Genomic DNA, 17673 nt, shown 5'->3' with positions numbered 1-17673 from the left:
CGTGTTGCAATTTAGACAAGACCATGGCTTTTGTACTGCATTAAATGACATACCACTCATCTAATGTTCACTCGAAACCTTTACACAATGTGAAATTTTGTGGTGGCACACTGCATTTGCTGACATCCTCCTGGGGGGGGTCAAACAATTTGTTGCTGATGTTCCCTACTTAATGAGATTCAATTTGTGAGGGGAATATTCCCCCTTTTAACTCATTCTAAATAGTGTCCTCTTGTATAACCGAAGAACTGATATGCACTCATCGTGGCTTCTGCTTACGGGATGCAGCATAAGCAGAGCATCTTAGAAGCTGGTGATGTCATGCCTTGTGATGATTGGTCGGTGAGGACTTTCTCTCCTCCCCCTTTGCCTCCTTTCAACCGTCCGTCCTCACTGCATCTACTACATCATCCACCCACTCCTCTCTCCATCTCCCATCTGACTGCCATCTCTCCCTGTCTTGTCACTGCTTTCCTCCTGCCAGGAAGATGATGTCGATGATGTTGTGACAATGAGTCTGGCCAATGATCAAGCATGAAGGGAATGCAAGGGGTGTGTCCACTGTCTAGCTTGGGGCTGATTCAGGAGTCAGAGAAGGGAGACGGAGAGAAACAGGGAGGTAGAGAAGACGGAGAATATACACCGGCTTAAAAAAGGGGAGAAGAGGAGGAGAAGGAGGAGGGTGGGTGGAGGCTGTCACCGCTCCACGGTGGAGCAGTCTGTGCTGTCATGGACAAATATCGACCAAAGAGGCCCACCACGCTAGCTCTAATGCCACAGCGACCACAAGCCGGCACCCAGGTAGGGATTAGGGATGGCTCCACCCTTGTTATTATTATCTCTTTCAAATGAGTTTGTGTGTGCGAGAGTATGGGTGGATCGTGTACTTAGCAGCAAGCATCATTAGCTCCACTCTGTGTGAATGTTTGTGTGTCCTGTCATCATCATGATACAGCATTGGCTGTGTCTTTGCGGTCAAGTGTACGTGTGCACCGTTTCTGGAAAAATATTAAGAATTTACATGCAGTGCTCATTTAATGGGCAGTGGATGTGGTTTTTGTCTGTTGGTAATCGTGCCAAATTCACACAATTAGAAATGTATCAGGTCAGTGCAAATAAATGGTTTATCTCTGGATATGCGGATTTAATATCTTCAACAGAAATACGATGCACAGTATAGTACGAGACATGCATACAAGCAAAGCTTAGATGACTCATCCTTTCACAAAGAATATTCAAACAAGTTTATCATTTTTTCAGTGTTTAGTAGTGTTAGTAGGCCAGACCATGCAGGAGCAGTATGCCTTTAAATGAGCTGCATCCTGTTTACAGTGTCAGTTCCTATCAGAGTGGAGTCATCTCATCGCAGCATCCCTTTATCATCAGCTTTCAAATTGCTTAATAAAAAAAGTTCAGGACTTCATGCAAGACTAGTAATCGAGAGAATATGACTTGTTTAGATCATGTACAGAATGTCTCTGTCATCGTAAGGACGAGCCTTTTGTCCAGAGGGCCTAAACCTGACACATTTGATGGACTTTTAAAAAATATAGTGAAATGTATATATCGGTGATACAATAGATAGCTAAAAATGTGTTACATGTTAAACTTGACATTGTCTTTCTTTCAGCCTATTACAGTAACAGTATTATTTTCACTGCAGATTGAAATGGAAACTGAAAGTACATAAATGTGTAGGTGGAGTCTTTTATTTATATATATATATATATATATATATATATATATATATATATATATATATATATATATATATCTATATTTTTTTTTTTTTTTAACTCATTAGTCCACAAGGACATAAGGTATTGCCAATTAGATATAGTGATACTACTGATATTATTTGTGACAGAAAGAGAATTGAATAAAAGAGTAATGTCGTACAACTGCAGGACAGCAGACTTTCAAAGTAAAGTCCTAGAAAAACAATATACTTTGAAAATTGAAGCTAAGAGAGTGCAGTGGAACTGTTTTGACCCCTGCTATTTTCAGCATCTCGGATTGGATGTCTTCACTGGGGGTTGATATCATTCCAAATCAATAATGTTTTTGCGCTGATATGTAATGAACAATAATCCTGCAATTTTATTTAGTGAAGGATTTGACCTTGGCTGTAGGAAAAAGGCAATACCAGATTTACAATAAACGTGAATACTCCGATTGCCATGTTTTATCAAATACATTTGTCATGTCTGATTATTGTGAGTGGAATTGCAGTGTTGCAAAATTGGACTGTACCGTATTGGAATGTGCTAATCCACTTTACATTTTACAAACAAGGATCTGATACCTAATTATTGAGGCATGGAAGTAATATCTCGCAATCGAGGTTGCCTTGCAGGTGAGATGGGAGGTGTAAATGTCCTTCAGGGAGGGGAGCGAAGCACCAATAATCTTACCAGCCGTATTCACTATGCACTGCAGCACTATTTAGACCAGAGACGAGTAAAAACCGTTCAAATGTTTTAGAAAGATGCATGGTAATAAAAATTGTGCAATATCTCTATTTTTTAAAAGTGAACATATTTTTAAAAGTATTGACACATGAAGTCGATAAAAAAAATTTCTCCGCAGGCCGCATAAAATGATGTGGCAGGCCGTATCTGAAACACTTTTGTAAACCATTGTAACCTTGTGTTCATTATTTACAATTACCCAATCGAAAAAAAAGATCCAGATGGACAAAAATATGGACTAAAATGGTAAATTTATTTTGATAGTATCTTGAAACGAGGCAACGGACAAAGGCTAACGGAAGGTGGCAAGTTGGAGTTTTGTTTGCTATCCACGTGAACAATATGTGTGATGGGCGTAACTGCACGGCGGTGATTATTCAGTCACACTGCATTCTCTTTTTTGCATACTGTGTTTTTTTTTTTTTTTTAACTCCTGCTCTTTCTCATCATATGTCCCAAGGACACCATTAACAACAATTCTCTTGGGAAAAAGGAAAGCTGGAAGGAGTCCCGATCTTCATCCCCACACATTACAGGTATGGAGACTAGGGGCTCAGACACACAAAAATCTGGGTGGAAAGCAGGTTCCTACTTCTCAGTGGCGATCTGTGACCACCCCAGCCATCTTTTACGTCATTCACCCTTGGAGGTCTGCATGCAGTTCCTTATCAATGTACTTTGCACACTTCAATCTTCTGCATGGACTCCAGAGAATTTATTTCTGCTTCTGCAAAAAAAGATTAGAGGGAATGAGGGGAGGCACTTTCATTGCACAGGAAGTAAGCGGGCTATGTTTACCCTCACAACTGCGCAAACGCACTTTTCTACCTACGCCCGTCCATGAAAATACCAAAAGAGAGAAAATTCCACCCATGCGCATTTAGACTGCACTTTACGCTGGAATTGGAATAAAATAGTGATGTTTACTTTGTCAACTTTGATACGACCATCATACATTAGTTTATTAACAGTGCAAGTTAGCAAACTGGTCATGATCTCTGTCCCAAAAATATAAAGAATGTGTGTATGGATTTTCCAGACCTCCCCGAATTCCCACATCAGGTTACCGAATAAATAATCTGATGCTTGTCTTTGTGTTGTAAGGGGATAAAACACAACCCGATAGCCAATCAAAAGCAGAGGACAAAGTCCGACCTCGCACCCGCCGCCCAGCCCCTAAACCTCCAACTGCCAATGGGGCCAACAGTCGAGCCAGCACTCAAGCTGCAGCTGGTGACACGCGGGCTCGGCCACGAGACAAACAGCCGCTCGGAGCCACACACGCTCAGTCCTTGAGCATGCCTCGGAGCCAACGGAGAGGTGGTGCAGCAGGACCAGGTAGAGGAAGAGGGGGAGGGCGGGGATCAGGTGCGATGAGAGAGAGAAGCTTGGGGGACATCAGAGGGAAGGATGGAGTGACATCAGGGAGAGAAGAACGAAGAGGTGGAAGACTGTGTGATGAGTCCAAGGGCAAGGAGAAAGAGAAAACCATACAGCAAAGAGCAAAAGAAGGAAATGGACTGAAAAGCTCCGGCTCACTTGGGAGTGGGAAACTTTGCAGCAAAAAGGAAAACCTGACTGGACGGGGGAAGCCCAACAACTCGCTCCCAAACCAGGTTTACTTGACGGCCATGGTGGTCCCACGCACACCCGTAGCACCAAGAAAAGAGGACAAGACCCAGGTCCAAGGTAATAAATCACCCGTGGCCTCAAATTGAGGATTGGCTCTGTTGACTCTTGATCATGTAACATTGCTGACCGTTTAGACTTCAAGACAGTTTCAGCTGAATAATAATTATGTAATCAATATAACATAATATGCTTTTAAACCTTTGTTGATCTTTGCTTGTTTTCTTAGGCCAAAACCATGACAGGAAAAGTCAAAATACCACTGGCCATTCCCAGTCTAGCGGTGAGGTGGTTTCCAACAGAATGTCCCTCAGCTCAGACACAGAGGGACCTCTACCTGAACCCCAACATCCCCATTTATCGCATCGAGCAAACCCTGACATCCGGGAAGAAGAAGGGGAGGGTAAATCTTCCACCCGGAAAGCTCATCAAAGTACAAAATCCTGCCCTGAAAGTGATTCAAAATCTGTGAAGGTCCAGTCAGAAGCAAAGTCAGTGCACGGAAAGGATGATAATGTGACTGGGGCTGAGAGCACCAAATCATCCTCTCAAGGAGTTCTCGTAGGCGCACAAAATGTACCAAAGAGCGAAGCTTCTGCAGTGTTAAATGATGACAAAAACACCCTGGCAGTTGAGGAACACACTCTGGTTGGCGTCAAGGATTGCGTGAACACAAAGAGTGGACACAATGATGACAGTGATGCAGAGACGGTCTATCAGTCAGCCAATGAGGAGGAAGACCCTGAGTATGAGGAGGAGAGGAAAAGGAAAGAAGAAGAAGCAAGGAAGGAAGGTGAGACATGTCGGTTTTGAGGTTTGCGGTTCAAATTTCTGTTCTTTCTATGATTGTGGGAATACTTGGCGTACTGTGACTGATGCATGTTCATTTCATTGACACCATACGTGTGATTGTGACATTCGCACCTGAAGTCAGCTGCGATCGGCTCCAGTTCACCTCTTAACCCAAATGAAGACAAGCAGTATCGAAAATGGATGAACGCTTTTATATTTTCAATCTAAAAAATCTTTTTGAGCAGTGCCAGCCAAAGAAATATAGCATGAAATAAAAATGGTTCTCATTGAGATTTATGTGGTTGTGAAATTAAAAGACCAGACGTAGAAGTATTCATTAAGCCGATCGGATTTGTCGGTGTTTTCTGCTCCAAGGGCGGAGGAAAGAAGAAGAACTGAAAAGAAAGGAGGAGGAGAAGAGAAAGATGAAAGAAGAGGACTTGAGGAGGAGGCGAGAGGAGGAAGTGAAGAGGAGAAGAGAGGTGGTGGCGAGGGTCAGCAAGCACCCCAAAATAATGGCAACCAAAACATCAGACCAAGAGGAGTCAAATGCGGGGAGGGCAAGTGCCCCTAGAAGCAAGAAGTTCCTCAACCTGTTTTCTTCTGACAACTACAGTTCCACTGGTTTGTTACCTCATGCACTGTGGTCATTTTCAAATCCTGGATAAAACATAGCAACAACTAACAAGCCATAATTTGGTTTTCTTAGTGTTTCAGATTCAAAGGTGATATTACCGTGCATCATTAAATATTTAAGAAACATATTAAAGTTGCTCGAGTTCTTTTAACAATAATACACTTGGAAAGTGACCACGCGTATGATACATATTGATATTTTTCAGGTGCTGGCTCATTTGGTGTTTTTTCTTGTATTCTGGATGGCGTGGAGCAACAGCAGAGTCACAGAGCGGTGTACAGGTTGACACTTTGACATTTTAACATTCTAATTGATGTGTCATTCAAGACATTAGAAATGCTATGTTGCTCTTTATTAACGACTAGGTTTGTCCCCCGCCATTCTGATGAGCTGTACCTGGAAACAGATGACCCGGTCTTAATTTTCAAGCAGTCTGAGGATCTATGGTGTCAGGGTTACAACATGAGGACTGGAGCGACTGGAATCTTCCCTGCTTTTTATGCTGTCAGGCTAAGCAGAAATACTAACAAAGGTGAATAAATCAATAAATATGACACTGTCCTCACCAAATACTAAAATGACTTTGATGCAATCAGTCAAATAGTGGCCAATGGTTTTTTCCGTCACCTCAATGTTGTCTCCGTCCTTGTCTGGGTTTCTCTTGATATCACAGCTTCCTCCCACAGTCCAAAAATATACAGCGTATATATAATATAAATGTCCCCAAAAAGTAAATACACTTAAATTATGATGCTCCCTTACTCACAAATGTGACACACAGGCATGTTTTGTTGAACACAAATCTTTTATAAACTAAATATGTAAAAATCAAGATTTTCTTTCATCATATCTCACTCTCTCAGGACAAAAGGATGGTTCCATAGAGCAGTTCCTGGTACGATTCTTAGGTTCCGTTCAAGTCCCCATCCACAAAGGCAGTGATGTGCTGTGTGCAGCCATGCGCAAGGTAAACATATCTCAAAGTCTAAGGGTCAAGATGGAAATAAAATTTGTATGGATTAATACTGTATGTAAATTAGGAGCAGTAATCTCATAGCCACTGTGCGTTTGATTTGTTTGGACGAACAATTGTTTTTTTTCTTCTCACCTTAGTGTTTGTAGGAATTATCAAAAATACAACTAAAACCGTGATGATTTTCTCAGCTGGGTGTCATTGGGTATATTTAAAAAAAAAAATTCTTAATGTATTTTCTTCTGATCAGGATTCTTCGGAATTGGTAGAACTCGGGAAAATGTTTGCTGTCAAACCTACTGTACAAGTTTTCAAACTGCAGAAAAATAAAAGGAATTTACCTCACTGTTCTAATACTTTTTCAAAGGGATTGTAAATAAAACAGTCTTATTTCCACTACAAAACTGATTTCAATATATTACTACACCGATGTTAGTATCTCTGCGTAGTTGTATTTCAGTTTATTGAGGAGAGTGAGAATAAAAAAACTACATTTGGTAGTTTGCATTGACAACGCTGCTGCTGGTGCCCCTCAAACGTATTAACTGATGTGTCAACAGGTTGCATATAACAGACGATTAGCAGGACAGCCTCCCTCGACCTGTGCGGTTGAAGTCAGCGTGAGGGGTGTGAAGATCAGCGTCCAGGACCAGTGTCACGCTGCTCACAGGGTACGTACAACGTGACTTTTTTGCCATTCATATTCTTGATCTCTTTGTCTCTATTTCAGGGAGAGCAGTGTTTCCATTTCTTTCATTTGAAGAACATCTCATTCTGTGGCTGCCATCCAAATCATAGCAAGTAAGTGGAACTAGGGAGTTACCATGAGGTCACCAATTTGGAATCGTACCTTCAGCATGCTCACTGCACGTGACTCTAATTATTTTACTTTAGGTACTTTGGTTTCATCACCAAACATCCTGACCAACAGCGCTTTGCCTGTCACGTAATGATGGCAGACACAACTTTACATCCTCTGGCCAAGTCAGTCGGGTAGGCCGGTTTTGTATTCTGCTTTTTCTTGAACACTTTAGTTTTTAGCCCTTTGGGGTACGATACGGACCATTTTTGGAGTATGTCTGAATTGCATTCCTTCATGTTTTGCAGGAAAGCCTTTCAGCAGTATTACAAGGAACACATTGGCTACTCTTGTCCCACCGAAGACATCTTCATTGAATAACACTTCTTTTTGCTTCGAGCAACAGTATGTTCTAAATATTCTTGATGTGCATGTGTAATCCATCTAGATCAGGGGCTCCCAACCTTTTTTGGACTCAAAATCTACTTTTCAAGCAGCCAACTGCCTGAGATGGATCAGGAACACCTGAAAACCAGATAGAACACAGGTAGATCTCTGAGTTTGAAAAAAGTAAAATCAGAAAAAAAAGTAGCTTACTAAAACTATTAAAATATTTTTAAACAGATTTAAAATACCTTCATCATATGTTTCAAGTTTTTAACTAGCTATGGGGAATCGAAAATAAAAAAAAAAGCATAGTTTTAACCTGGTTTTAAAAACAGTACAGCAGCTCACGTGTACCATTTTAAATCACCCCCAAACAAGATTTGAGGATGAGAATTCATGCAGGTTATGCACTACTGTGACTCTTTTCTTTCTGATAGGGTGCCCAAATGCAAAATATACTATAATAATGATACACCCCCCCGACTATCAATGGAATAATTGATAAGATCATAGATTCTAAAATTCTGAGTTAGTGACAGCCCTAATATGTCAAAATCATTCAAATTTGGTTTATGTGGAGCTTCAAATTTCAATATACAGAGATTTAAAGTGTTTTATCTATCGTCAAGTTCTCAAGGTTTCTCGCCCCCAGATGTTTTTGTTTATTTTTTTGGTTTAGTTTTTCCTTGTCCTCCTGGAGGTTAAGATCAGGAGATGTTGTTAATATTGGTCAACTGTGGAGCCCCTTGAGACTTTTCAGTGATTGAGTATAGTAAATATATTTGACTTGACTTCATGTTATCACTTACTTGTCTGTCCAAACGTCTTTAATGTAGGGACTACGAGACAGTTTTAACAGAAGAAGTCTTTTGGAAAACAGGGGATGCATCTTCAGCCACAAAGAAGTCCAGTTGCCTCGGAGGTAGTCTTGGTTTGTGGGGGGAGGGATTACATCATAAACTGGACCACTTCAATGACCAATGTGAGACTGCTTGCATGTTTGATTGTTCTTGTCTGCATCCACGTACAGGCAACAACTTTTGCCTGTAGATACTGTATGTCACATAGCCATGTCTAGATGGAAGGTTGGACCCGATTATGTGAACTATCCAAAATTGTAACGTACAGCATACCTGCCCAGGACCACACATACTCAAAACATAATGTGCTTTAGGAATAGGCCTGCAAGGTTAGAAAGACAATAAAATAATGTTTAGCGACCATAAATGCGGACATGATTCAAATGATGAGGATTTAAATTTGACTCTTTAATCGTGTTTAAATACATATGAGTTCCTGCCACAATAGAAGCTCTACGCGCCACCTTAAAGGGGAAGTCAACCCCAAAATGTTCTTAATAATATGTAGTATAAGCCCCCACTCGTCAAAACCTAGTGTTCCGATTAATGTTTTGTTTATGGAATATGAATTAAAGAGGCAAAACTCTTAATCAATCACGGCTCAGCTTCAGAAAACTGGTGAGCCATAATCAGTTGTGACCTGAGACCTGAATAAAAACAGGTGGATTATGTCCTTTTAAGTAATATTCCACAAACAAAACATTAATCAGAACACTGTGTTTTGACTAGTTGGGCTGCACAGGAAAAATGATGACAAAGAAAATTTGACTTCATCTTTAAACTAATCAATTTAGAGTCCATAGTGACTCTTATGGCTGTCGTACAGTTGAACAAAACTGTGTTCCTTTTGTTCCCATATTATATTTTTTTATATGATTATTTTTGTCTTTTGACTAAAATTACAGTTTGCCTTGCTGTAATAGGAGATACTACTTGAAAGCACACATTAGCAGTCGATCTTTGGTCATACTGCAATCCTAGATATAAATGAAGAGGGTATGAAGTGTGCATCTATCCTCAGCAAGATGCATCACTTTTCAACATTGTTTTGAGTAAAGTCAGCTGTATGAACTAAAACTTCTCACAGTCCTTGTGCCTCTCCTGTCATCAAATTGTCTTCTTTATTGACTGAGCACAGCCAAACAAGGGCTTCTTAATAACTTCCATTTGCTGTTTAAAAGCACTATAAAGTAATGGCCCTGCTTTTTCTTTGCACATACTGTATGAAAACAAAGTGTTTAAAAATAATACAAACGCGTCACTTTTTATCGTACAATCCCAAGACAATCTAATGTTGTTCAACAGTTCTGACATTGTTTGGTTTTTGCCCACCACAAAAATAGTGTTCCTGAGTAGGGGTTGCACAACTTCAGACAAGATACAGAAAAAAAAAAAACATGATCTGAGACAATGCTTAAAAATTTGTCCTCCTTTTGGGCCCATCACAGCAGAACATTTTGGGAATTTGTCACGTTTGCAATAATGACGGAGCTCTTCCTACAGCAGAATAATTTCCCAATCTCCTTCCACCATCATTGTGAAAAAAAATTTCATGATCTTCCAGCCTGACGTTTTTATTATAATTTGTACCCCTTTACTGGTTTTCCATCACTTCACAGAAGATACACATCCAGAAATGTTAATCAATTAAGGTATTGAAGTCATCTAATTGAGAGCCCTCTTGCTGCAAGCAGCTCTGCTTTCTCCTCAAGCCAAAAACATGCAATTGGTGACCCATCTATGTCCAAACGACTCTGAGTAGTAAAGTTGACAAATAAATTGGTCTGTACAACCCCTATTCCTGACATGCAGTTTTTTGTAAGCACTGTGTAGTGGCCTAGGTGTTCTGTGCAATTGAGTGTAATGTTCAACACCGCAGCCTGTTGTCTTAGCAGTCAACATTATCCTCAGCCAGGGGCGCAGATGGGATTTTGGAGGTGGGGATATGGGGAGCAACTGAAACGAAAATGTTTGTTATTGTGACTAGTTTCCCAACGTTACAGAACAATTAACTGCCACAGCTCGGATAGTCTACTTGTCTGCTTTTTGAGACAATGCTGTGATTTCATCATTTTTTTTTCTTATTCTGAACACTAAAACCTGTTCCCAGTAACTCCCCCTCCACAACCCCTTGCATGGTCAAAAAAAAAAGGGTGTCACTAAGAACGAAAACAGAGCTGCAATTTTTAAGTACATTTTACTACGGTTAGAATTGATCCGGGTACTCTGGTTTGTTTTCACATTCCCAAAACATGCATGGTAGACCGATTGAGCATTCCAAATTGCCCGTGAGTGTGACTGTGAGTGCGGATGATTGTTCGTCTTTGTGTGCCCTGTGATTGGCTTGCAACCAGTTCAGGGTGTCCCCTGCCTACTGTCCAAAATCAGCTGGGAGAGGTTCCAGCGTGCCCGTGACCGTTGTCATCCTTGGTTCGGAAAATGGATGGATGGATGGATGGATGGATGGATGGATGGATGGATGGATGGATGGATGGATGGATGGATGGATATCATTGAGTATATAACACAAGACAAAAGAAAAAATTACGTTGTGATCCCCCCCCCCCCACAACTGTGCCCCATCTCCCATTTGCGTTGATGCCCTGAGCTCACATGAACTCACATTGTTGTTTCCTGTTTAAATCTGATCACACTAGTCTGGCATGCTCTTGAATAAATATGAAAAAAAAATACCTCCAATTTTTAAGGACCTCGGTATATGAAAATCATCTGGCCTTCGCACTCACCAGATCTGGACCCAGAAATGAGTAGTACTGCCTTATCAAGTGATGAATTTACCCATCAGAACATGAACTTCATCATGGTGGGTGACTGAGAACAAGCTGCTGAATGACAGATTTAAGCGGGAAATATACGTTGAAGTGTTTTATGCAAAAAAGAGTGCCTATTTATTTTTCTTTTATGATTATGTTCTGTCTATATTTACTGTTGTCTTCAGATGAATTCTGTATTTGTACAGCTTGGTATTAATTGGTTCACTAATATCGCTAACATGGTTATTTCAAGTGGAAAAAAAGTGGTAAAAATCTCAGCAAACCTCAGGTTCTGACCTCAAGATGTAATTTTGAAATGAAATAGAACAGAAATGATCAATTCCAAACTTTAATGGGGGAGCTTTTTATCATTTCCATGCCAGATAGCCCAGCTGCAGTGGAGATTGTTTTGTCCCCTTGAACGTCTTACTTCATCTCTTCAGTTAAAGGGATCAACTGTACATAATTATCCAAATACATGGAGAGTGTATGTTTGTATAGAAGTTATTATTCTATACTGGAAGTTTGACCAAACCATGGGTGAAACACTGCATGATATTGATGTTGAATTATGCACAGACTAGTGCCGATGATGATGGTTAATTGGTTATTCCTGTCAATAAAACACATTCAAGAAAGCAGAAATGAGACTTGTATGACATCGCATGTACCAACATTATAACTCCTTGCACATGCTAATAAGATCCGATCAATACAAGATCTGTTTTTTTAGACATGTCTCTACAAAGACAGCCTAAATACATTTGGCCCGATAACATTTGTAACAATTGTTGTCTTCACGTTTGTCTACCTAACCAATATTTTAATAACAGCTGTTGACATCGTGCAGTTGTACACCTAGTTCACTATAGTGAATTTAAATATTTAATACCTGATACCTAATAATTAGTAGGTCCAACAGTGTCAAACACAACTGAACATGATCATCACTCATTGCAAGTCAAGTCAAGTCTATTTGTATAGCCCTAAATCACAAGCAATATATTCCAAATATCAAATATCATATTCCAAATTTTAGAATATTAAGTGTCAGCGGGGGGTGTCACAAAAAATGTCCGCATCACGCTGGTTCCGCGGTCAGACTCAAATGACGAAAAATCAGCCTCTCCACCCTGGAGCTTATTCCAAATTTTGGAATATTTTCTAATTGTCAGCTGGGGCTGTCACAAAAACTGTCCGACGACGACGACAGAAATGGCAATTGCCAGCCTAAAAACCACAAGCTTTTGCCATTCGAAAATTCTGAATCTAATTGGTAAATTACATACAAATGTTCAAAAAAGTCTTTTTGCAGTTAGCATCAGTGAGTTGATCAATTTTTATCTACTTCACATTTGCAAAGCTATGGGATTTTCCCCCCTTCTCAATACTTGCAGTCAGCACTAAGTATGTATTTTGTTTCAATGTGCCAAGTTCAGGTTCAGTCTACAATTGACAGTAAAAATTTATTTGAACTCTACTACGCTTGATTCTTTCCTTTTTTTAAATTTGAGTACTATATTTGAATAATGCAGTGATTATATGTGCTGGATAAGGGCAAAACGGGTGGGTTGCTTCAGAAAGGACATGCAAAACGTGCCAAATAAATCACGCGAGTGACAACCCTTGATGGGATAAGCCAAACGTCGCAACAACACAAATTAAATCAGTAAGAACTTCGATTTTTACCAGTCTTAAGTAGCCTGTGTCAACACATTTGTCATCTTTTGCCACGACAGCTATTGTAAGTCAATGCTGTAATCATTTTTGTAGGTATCAGAAATAGTCAGAAACAATCTCACAATTACATCTTTAATAGCTTTATCGTATCTTTCACTCTGATACCCCCATTCCAATAAAATATAGAGCATAGTTGAGTGTACAGTTAAAGGACAGCTAGGCTATAAACTTTCAGTCACCAAGTTCTAAAATAAGCTTAACAATACGCTAAATTTGTACAGTGAGGTCTTTTTGTTAGACGTACTTCCTTACATTAGAGGTTTACGAATTTTCATGCTACTAAACTACTCAGATGTGAATGACAGTAACTAGTGTGACACAGGCAAAAAAAAAATGTATTATAACCGAGAGCATGGTGGATGGTGAAGGCTCAGTTTTCAGATGAATCCGTCTCCTCTGTGGAGCCGTCACTCTCCACCTCCATCTTCCTCCTGTGGTGGATGTTCCTTCTAGGTGAGGCCTTTCTCTGCACCTCCTTCAGCATGCCCACCGCACTACTACTACTGTTGCTGCTGGGGCTGACTGAGATTTGAGCGATGCTGCGGGAATGAAGGCAAATTGGGTCAATTTAAGGAAACAGCGACGAGAACTGAAGGTGAAAGGAAAAGCATGACGAGGAAGACCATCTATGCATATCTCACAGTTTGTCCAGTTCCTGGTCCATCTCTGGGTCATTCAGTACCTCGGTTTTACACGGTAAGGCTCCTGTAACCGACAAGCAAAGACTGAAGATTTCAAGTTCCACATATCCATCGACAGTAACTAATCCTGTCTTGGTAGTCAGTATTTCCATTTGTAAAGATTTGTTACAAGAAATTATGTCTTTAGATTTCTGGTAATGTTGGTAGTTCCAACAACATAACCAGAAACCTAAAGACATGTTAAGAACAGAACATTGCTTTTTGATGAGTGAGTCAGATTTATTTGTTTATTGTGGTTGTAATCTGCACAGATTTAGAGGGTAGTTGAAAGACAATGGGGATGAAACTAAAAACAATAATCCTAAATCGGTGGTACGTTACACAGTGAAATGAATGAAAGCAACAGGCTGTTAAGCAGCACCTATACTGTTTAACCAATGAGAGAGTTGGAATAACTATCGTATTTATTATTTATGTCATCGCTAACACGCACTGGGCCATTATTAGAATATGGACGATAATTCGAGTAAATACGGTATTGTGGGCATGACATAATGACAAGGAGAATATTTACCAATCATTTGGTTTATGGTTTCATGCTTAGCCAGGCTCCTCAGTAAACTGTAGTATGACAACTTGGCAGTCCCTTCCAGTGCTTCTTGTAAGCAGGACCTGGGAGGGTGGCTACACACAACACACACATGCAAACACACGATTATCAAGCAAGTCCAGCGGAGTCCTGAATTGCAGAAGGATGAGGTGGACGCTCAAGGGGGAGAGGGAACTAAAAATGAGACTTTCAGAGCATCTCCTGTGGTGCAGATGAACCCCAATGCCCCTCAAAAAAATTGGGTGATTCATTGATTAATTGAAAAAAAAAAATGAATCGTCAGACAAATTCATTATTAAAATAATTGTTAGTTGCAGGCCTATTGTTGTATAACCAAGATTCCATACATATACACAACACAAACACAAAGAGGCTGGGTACATTTCAACTGTACTGTATAATCGATCAGTATCAGTTCCTGGTGAGACTAAAATTGGTGGGACTAAAATTGCTCGACCTGTTTTTGATGCGGTCACAGAGTGCATCTATACACCCAGCCAGAATGGAAGCCTCGACCTCTAAGTCCTGTTTCTTGTTATTTTCTTCTGCAGTCAAGCAAGAAAGTGGTTCGTCAGAAGTTGATGTTGGAACAATGACTGTGTTTGGACTTTTCCCAGCTAACAGATCCTGGTAGATCAGCAACACGCTATCCAGGAATTCTACAAGCACAATTGGGAGTAAGGGTTAGAAGAACAGTAGCAACACACAGAAAAGGGAATCAAGTATAATGTCGAATTTGAATTAATTTTTCAATGTATTGAGTGTAAAACAGGATTAACTGGATCTAAATCTATCAAGAAGTAGGGCTGTGATATGCTCTCAAAATCAAACTGTTAAAATATATTATAACTTGATTAACTTGTCATTGCTGTCACGTACATTTTAAGCACGTCAGAATATCTTTTTTCAATCACATAAAATTCGATAAATGATTGCATGATTACCAAAAAGGCCCTGCAGTCTTTAAAACATGAAACAGTACCTTGGTAGTAAAATTGCAACTGGAAGGCATACAGGAAGTCCGAGAAAGACATCAAGGAATCGGAGCCATCATCTATCAAAACAATGCTAAAGGGACACAAGAAGAGCATTTGAACACATTGTACTGCTAACAGGGTGAATATAATGCCCACAAACACTTTTATGAATACTCAGTGGTGTGTACACATTCTATATTCACAACTCAGCATTCTTCACATTTATCATGTTTTGTGAAAACTGTTTTAGCTGTATGAAGACATTCTTCCAAGCTGAGTTTAAATAAATATTATTAGCTCCACTAGCCCATTTGGAGGTTAACGAGTCTAACTGAATTACTTGAACTCAGTTAAAAACCACAACAGAGTTTATCTTTTTAAATTTTTGGTCAATTATATCTGATATTAACTCAGCAGTCAAGCAAGTGCTGAACAAAGCTCGAGTTAGCCCTCACAACAACAGTCACTGTCTGCAAAGAGCATTGCAGATGAGGCTCACCCTCTCAGTGTATAAATTCAAAATGATGGATAATTGCAAACAAAATATCCAGGGATTGATACTGAAATTGTGTTATTTGTGATGTTGCAATTAACAGACCTGGCTGCACTCTTTACTACCTCCACTGGGAAGTCTGGACATAACAACTGGAGCAGGGAGCAGTACTCCAAAATGGACAGAAGGTCTGAAAGGAACAAATACAAAAAAAAAAAAAAGATCATTTGACATGAAACGTGCAAGAGCGCTGCTCAGTTTGGATAATTGTTATAACATACTCTTGGAATATTTTTTTTTAATGATTTTAATTGCAGCACCTATGTCTAAACACAAACAAGTGATCCATTTATGTTTATCAATGAGTATATGAATATTTTGTGCAGATCTACTCGTTGAAGAACACTGTAACTATTTGTCCTCGCTCAATTGAATTTTCCAGGTCATTTGGTCAAATGTTTTCTTCTGTTTGACTTTCAAAGTGTTTCCCTCACCTCCACTCTTGCCAATTTGCCGGTAGCATCTCCAGAAGACTCTGATAAATGAGGCTCTATTATGAGGGGTGGCCCGGATGTAGTTAAATTCTCTGAAGAGGATGTGGTTACTATTCTTTACGCTGCTAAAACTACAGACACACACAATAAATATGTTAAAATATATTACACACACACACACATATATACTAGACAAGTGATGTAGATTAGAATACAATTCCTGTAAATTAGCAGCCTAATAAATGTGACATACTATTCAGCAAAGTAGCTGATCACGCCAAAATGGGTGTATTCCTCTTTGTGCTCCAGCAGCTGGGTCAGAGCATCACTCAGGTAAAACAACACATGACTGTCAGCTGTGAAGCAAATAAACAACAATTAAATAACACGATCTGGGGCTCTCCCAGTTCTTTTTTTGTTTTGCATGAACTCAAAATGCCACCATGGATGACCTCAAATTCAAAGTTAAGGAAAAGCAGACGTGAACAAGTCTCTAGGAAAGAACATACCAAGATATTCGTCGACCGAGACAGTTGGGTTAAAACGATTCAATCCTGACGTCATATCGACAGAAAAAGATGAATATTACATCTTCCGAAAATACATTACAGGATATTCTTGAGTCGCTCTTGACAGTACACACATGTGATGAGTCTTGAGATTTGCCAGTTCGTTTATCCTTTGGTCTGGATTCGAATGTGAATGTACAAACCGGATGTTGTGAGTCACCATTCGAATAGCGTGAAAAAACAAAACCGAACATATGGTTCCTACCCTTCTCTTTGGAAAGGCGAATGTCCTTTTTCATCGCCACTACGTTTGAAAATAAGCAAATGCTGTTCTCAGATAAATAGCTTAAATAACATGTTGAGGATGTATATTGTAGGAAAATTCAAAACCTGGATTTCTCCTACCAAGATTCCTTTGGCCCTTGCTTGTCTAGTTTTTTTTCACCAGTAGTTTTTTAAAATAATATAACATTGTAACAATTATTGGATTAATGACATACAGTAAACACGTTTTTTTCTGTTAGATGAAAACTCATTTGGGTATTTTTGTTCGAATTCTGATTTGTTCGAGAACCGGGACGTTCGAAAACCGAGGTTTGTCTATTTCCAAGAATCAAAAAAGCCCATCCTGGACCAATTAAATCGGTCCTCAATTCAAAGTTACACTTTAGGGTGGAGCTTAGTTTCAAAATTGACCAATCAGTTTTCGACCCTAGTGACACAGGAGGAATCCATTTCGCAGGCATAAAATAATTGTCGGGTTAAGCGAGATTTGAGTAAGACTGATCTGCGATACCTTGCATTCGTTTTGAGAAAAAAAAAATCTAAAACATGTTTGTAAAAAACATTGACTCCCTCATTCTTTTTTCCGCCCCTGGAAAGGTTTC

The 17673-nt window shown here is 39.6% G+C and overlaps 2 protein-coding genes across 2 annotated transcripts; one reads left to right on the top strand and one right to left on the bottom strand.

Moving 5' to 3' along the window:
* The first annotated feature begins 281 nt into the window (after window positions 1-281).
* On the top strand, window positions 282-11967 carry mapk8ip1a (mitogen-activated protein kinase 8 interacting protein 1a). Its single transcript, XM_088379240.1, has 13 exons — window positions 282-801; window positions 2932-3007; window positions 3576-4160; window positions 4330-4893; window positions 5268-5516; window positions 5735-5810; window positions 5895-6061; window positions 6393-6496; window positions 7063-7173; window positions 7233-7303; window positions 7397-7495; window positions 7610-7706; window positions 8525-11967. The coding sequence occupies exons 1-12, from the start codon at window positions 730-732 to the stop codon at window positions 7680-7682; spliced, it is 2247 nt and encodes a 748-aa protein (XP_088235366.1). The 5' UTR covers window positions 282-729; the 3' UTR covers window positions 7683-7706; window positions 8525-11967.
* Window positions 11968-13120: 1153 nt separating this feature from the next.
* On the bottom strand, window positions 13121-17006 carry cstpp1 (centriolar satellite-associated tubulin polyglutamylase complex regulator 1). The gene is made up of 9 exons (XM_088379241.1): window positions 16787-17006; window positions 16531-16633; window positions 16278-16408; window positions 15889-15973; window positions 15296-15381; window positions 14771-14972; window positions 14278-14387; window positions 13704-13767; window positions 13121-13601 (listed from the first exon to the last, which is right to left on the bottom strand). Exons 1-9 carry the CDS (start codon window positions 16839-16841, stop codon window positions 13433-13435), a joined length of 1005 nt encoding a protein of 334 aa, XP_088235367.1. The 5' UTR covers window positions 16842-17006; the 3' UTR covers window positions 13121-13432.
* Window positions 17007-17673: the final 667 nt, after the last annotated feature.

This window comes from Syngnathus floridae, chromosome 6 (genome assembly GCF_059516105.1).
Source record: "Syngnathus floridae isolate MCC-2025c chromosome 6, RoL_Sflo_1.0, whole genome shotgun sequence".
Lineage (NCBI taxonomy): Eukaryota > Metazoa > Chordata > Actinopteri > Syngnathiformes > Syngnathidae > Syngnathus > Syngnathus floridae.
The sequence above is the reverse complement of the archived record's forward strand: the minus strand, read 5'-3'. Positions and strand labels throughout refer to the sequence as shown.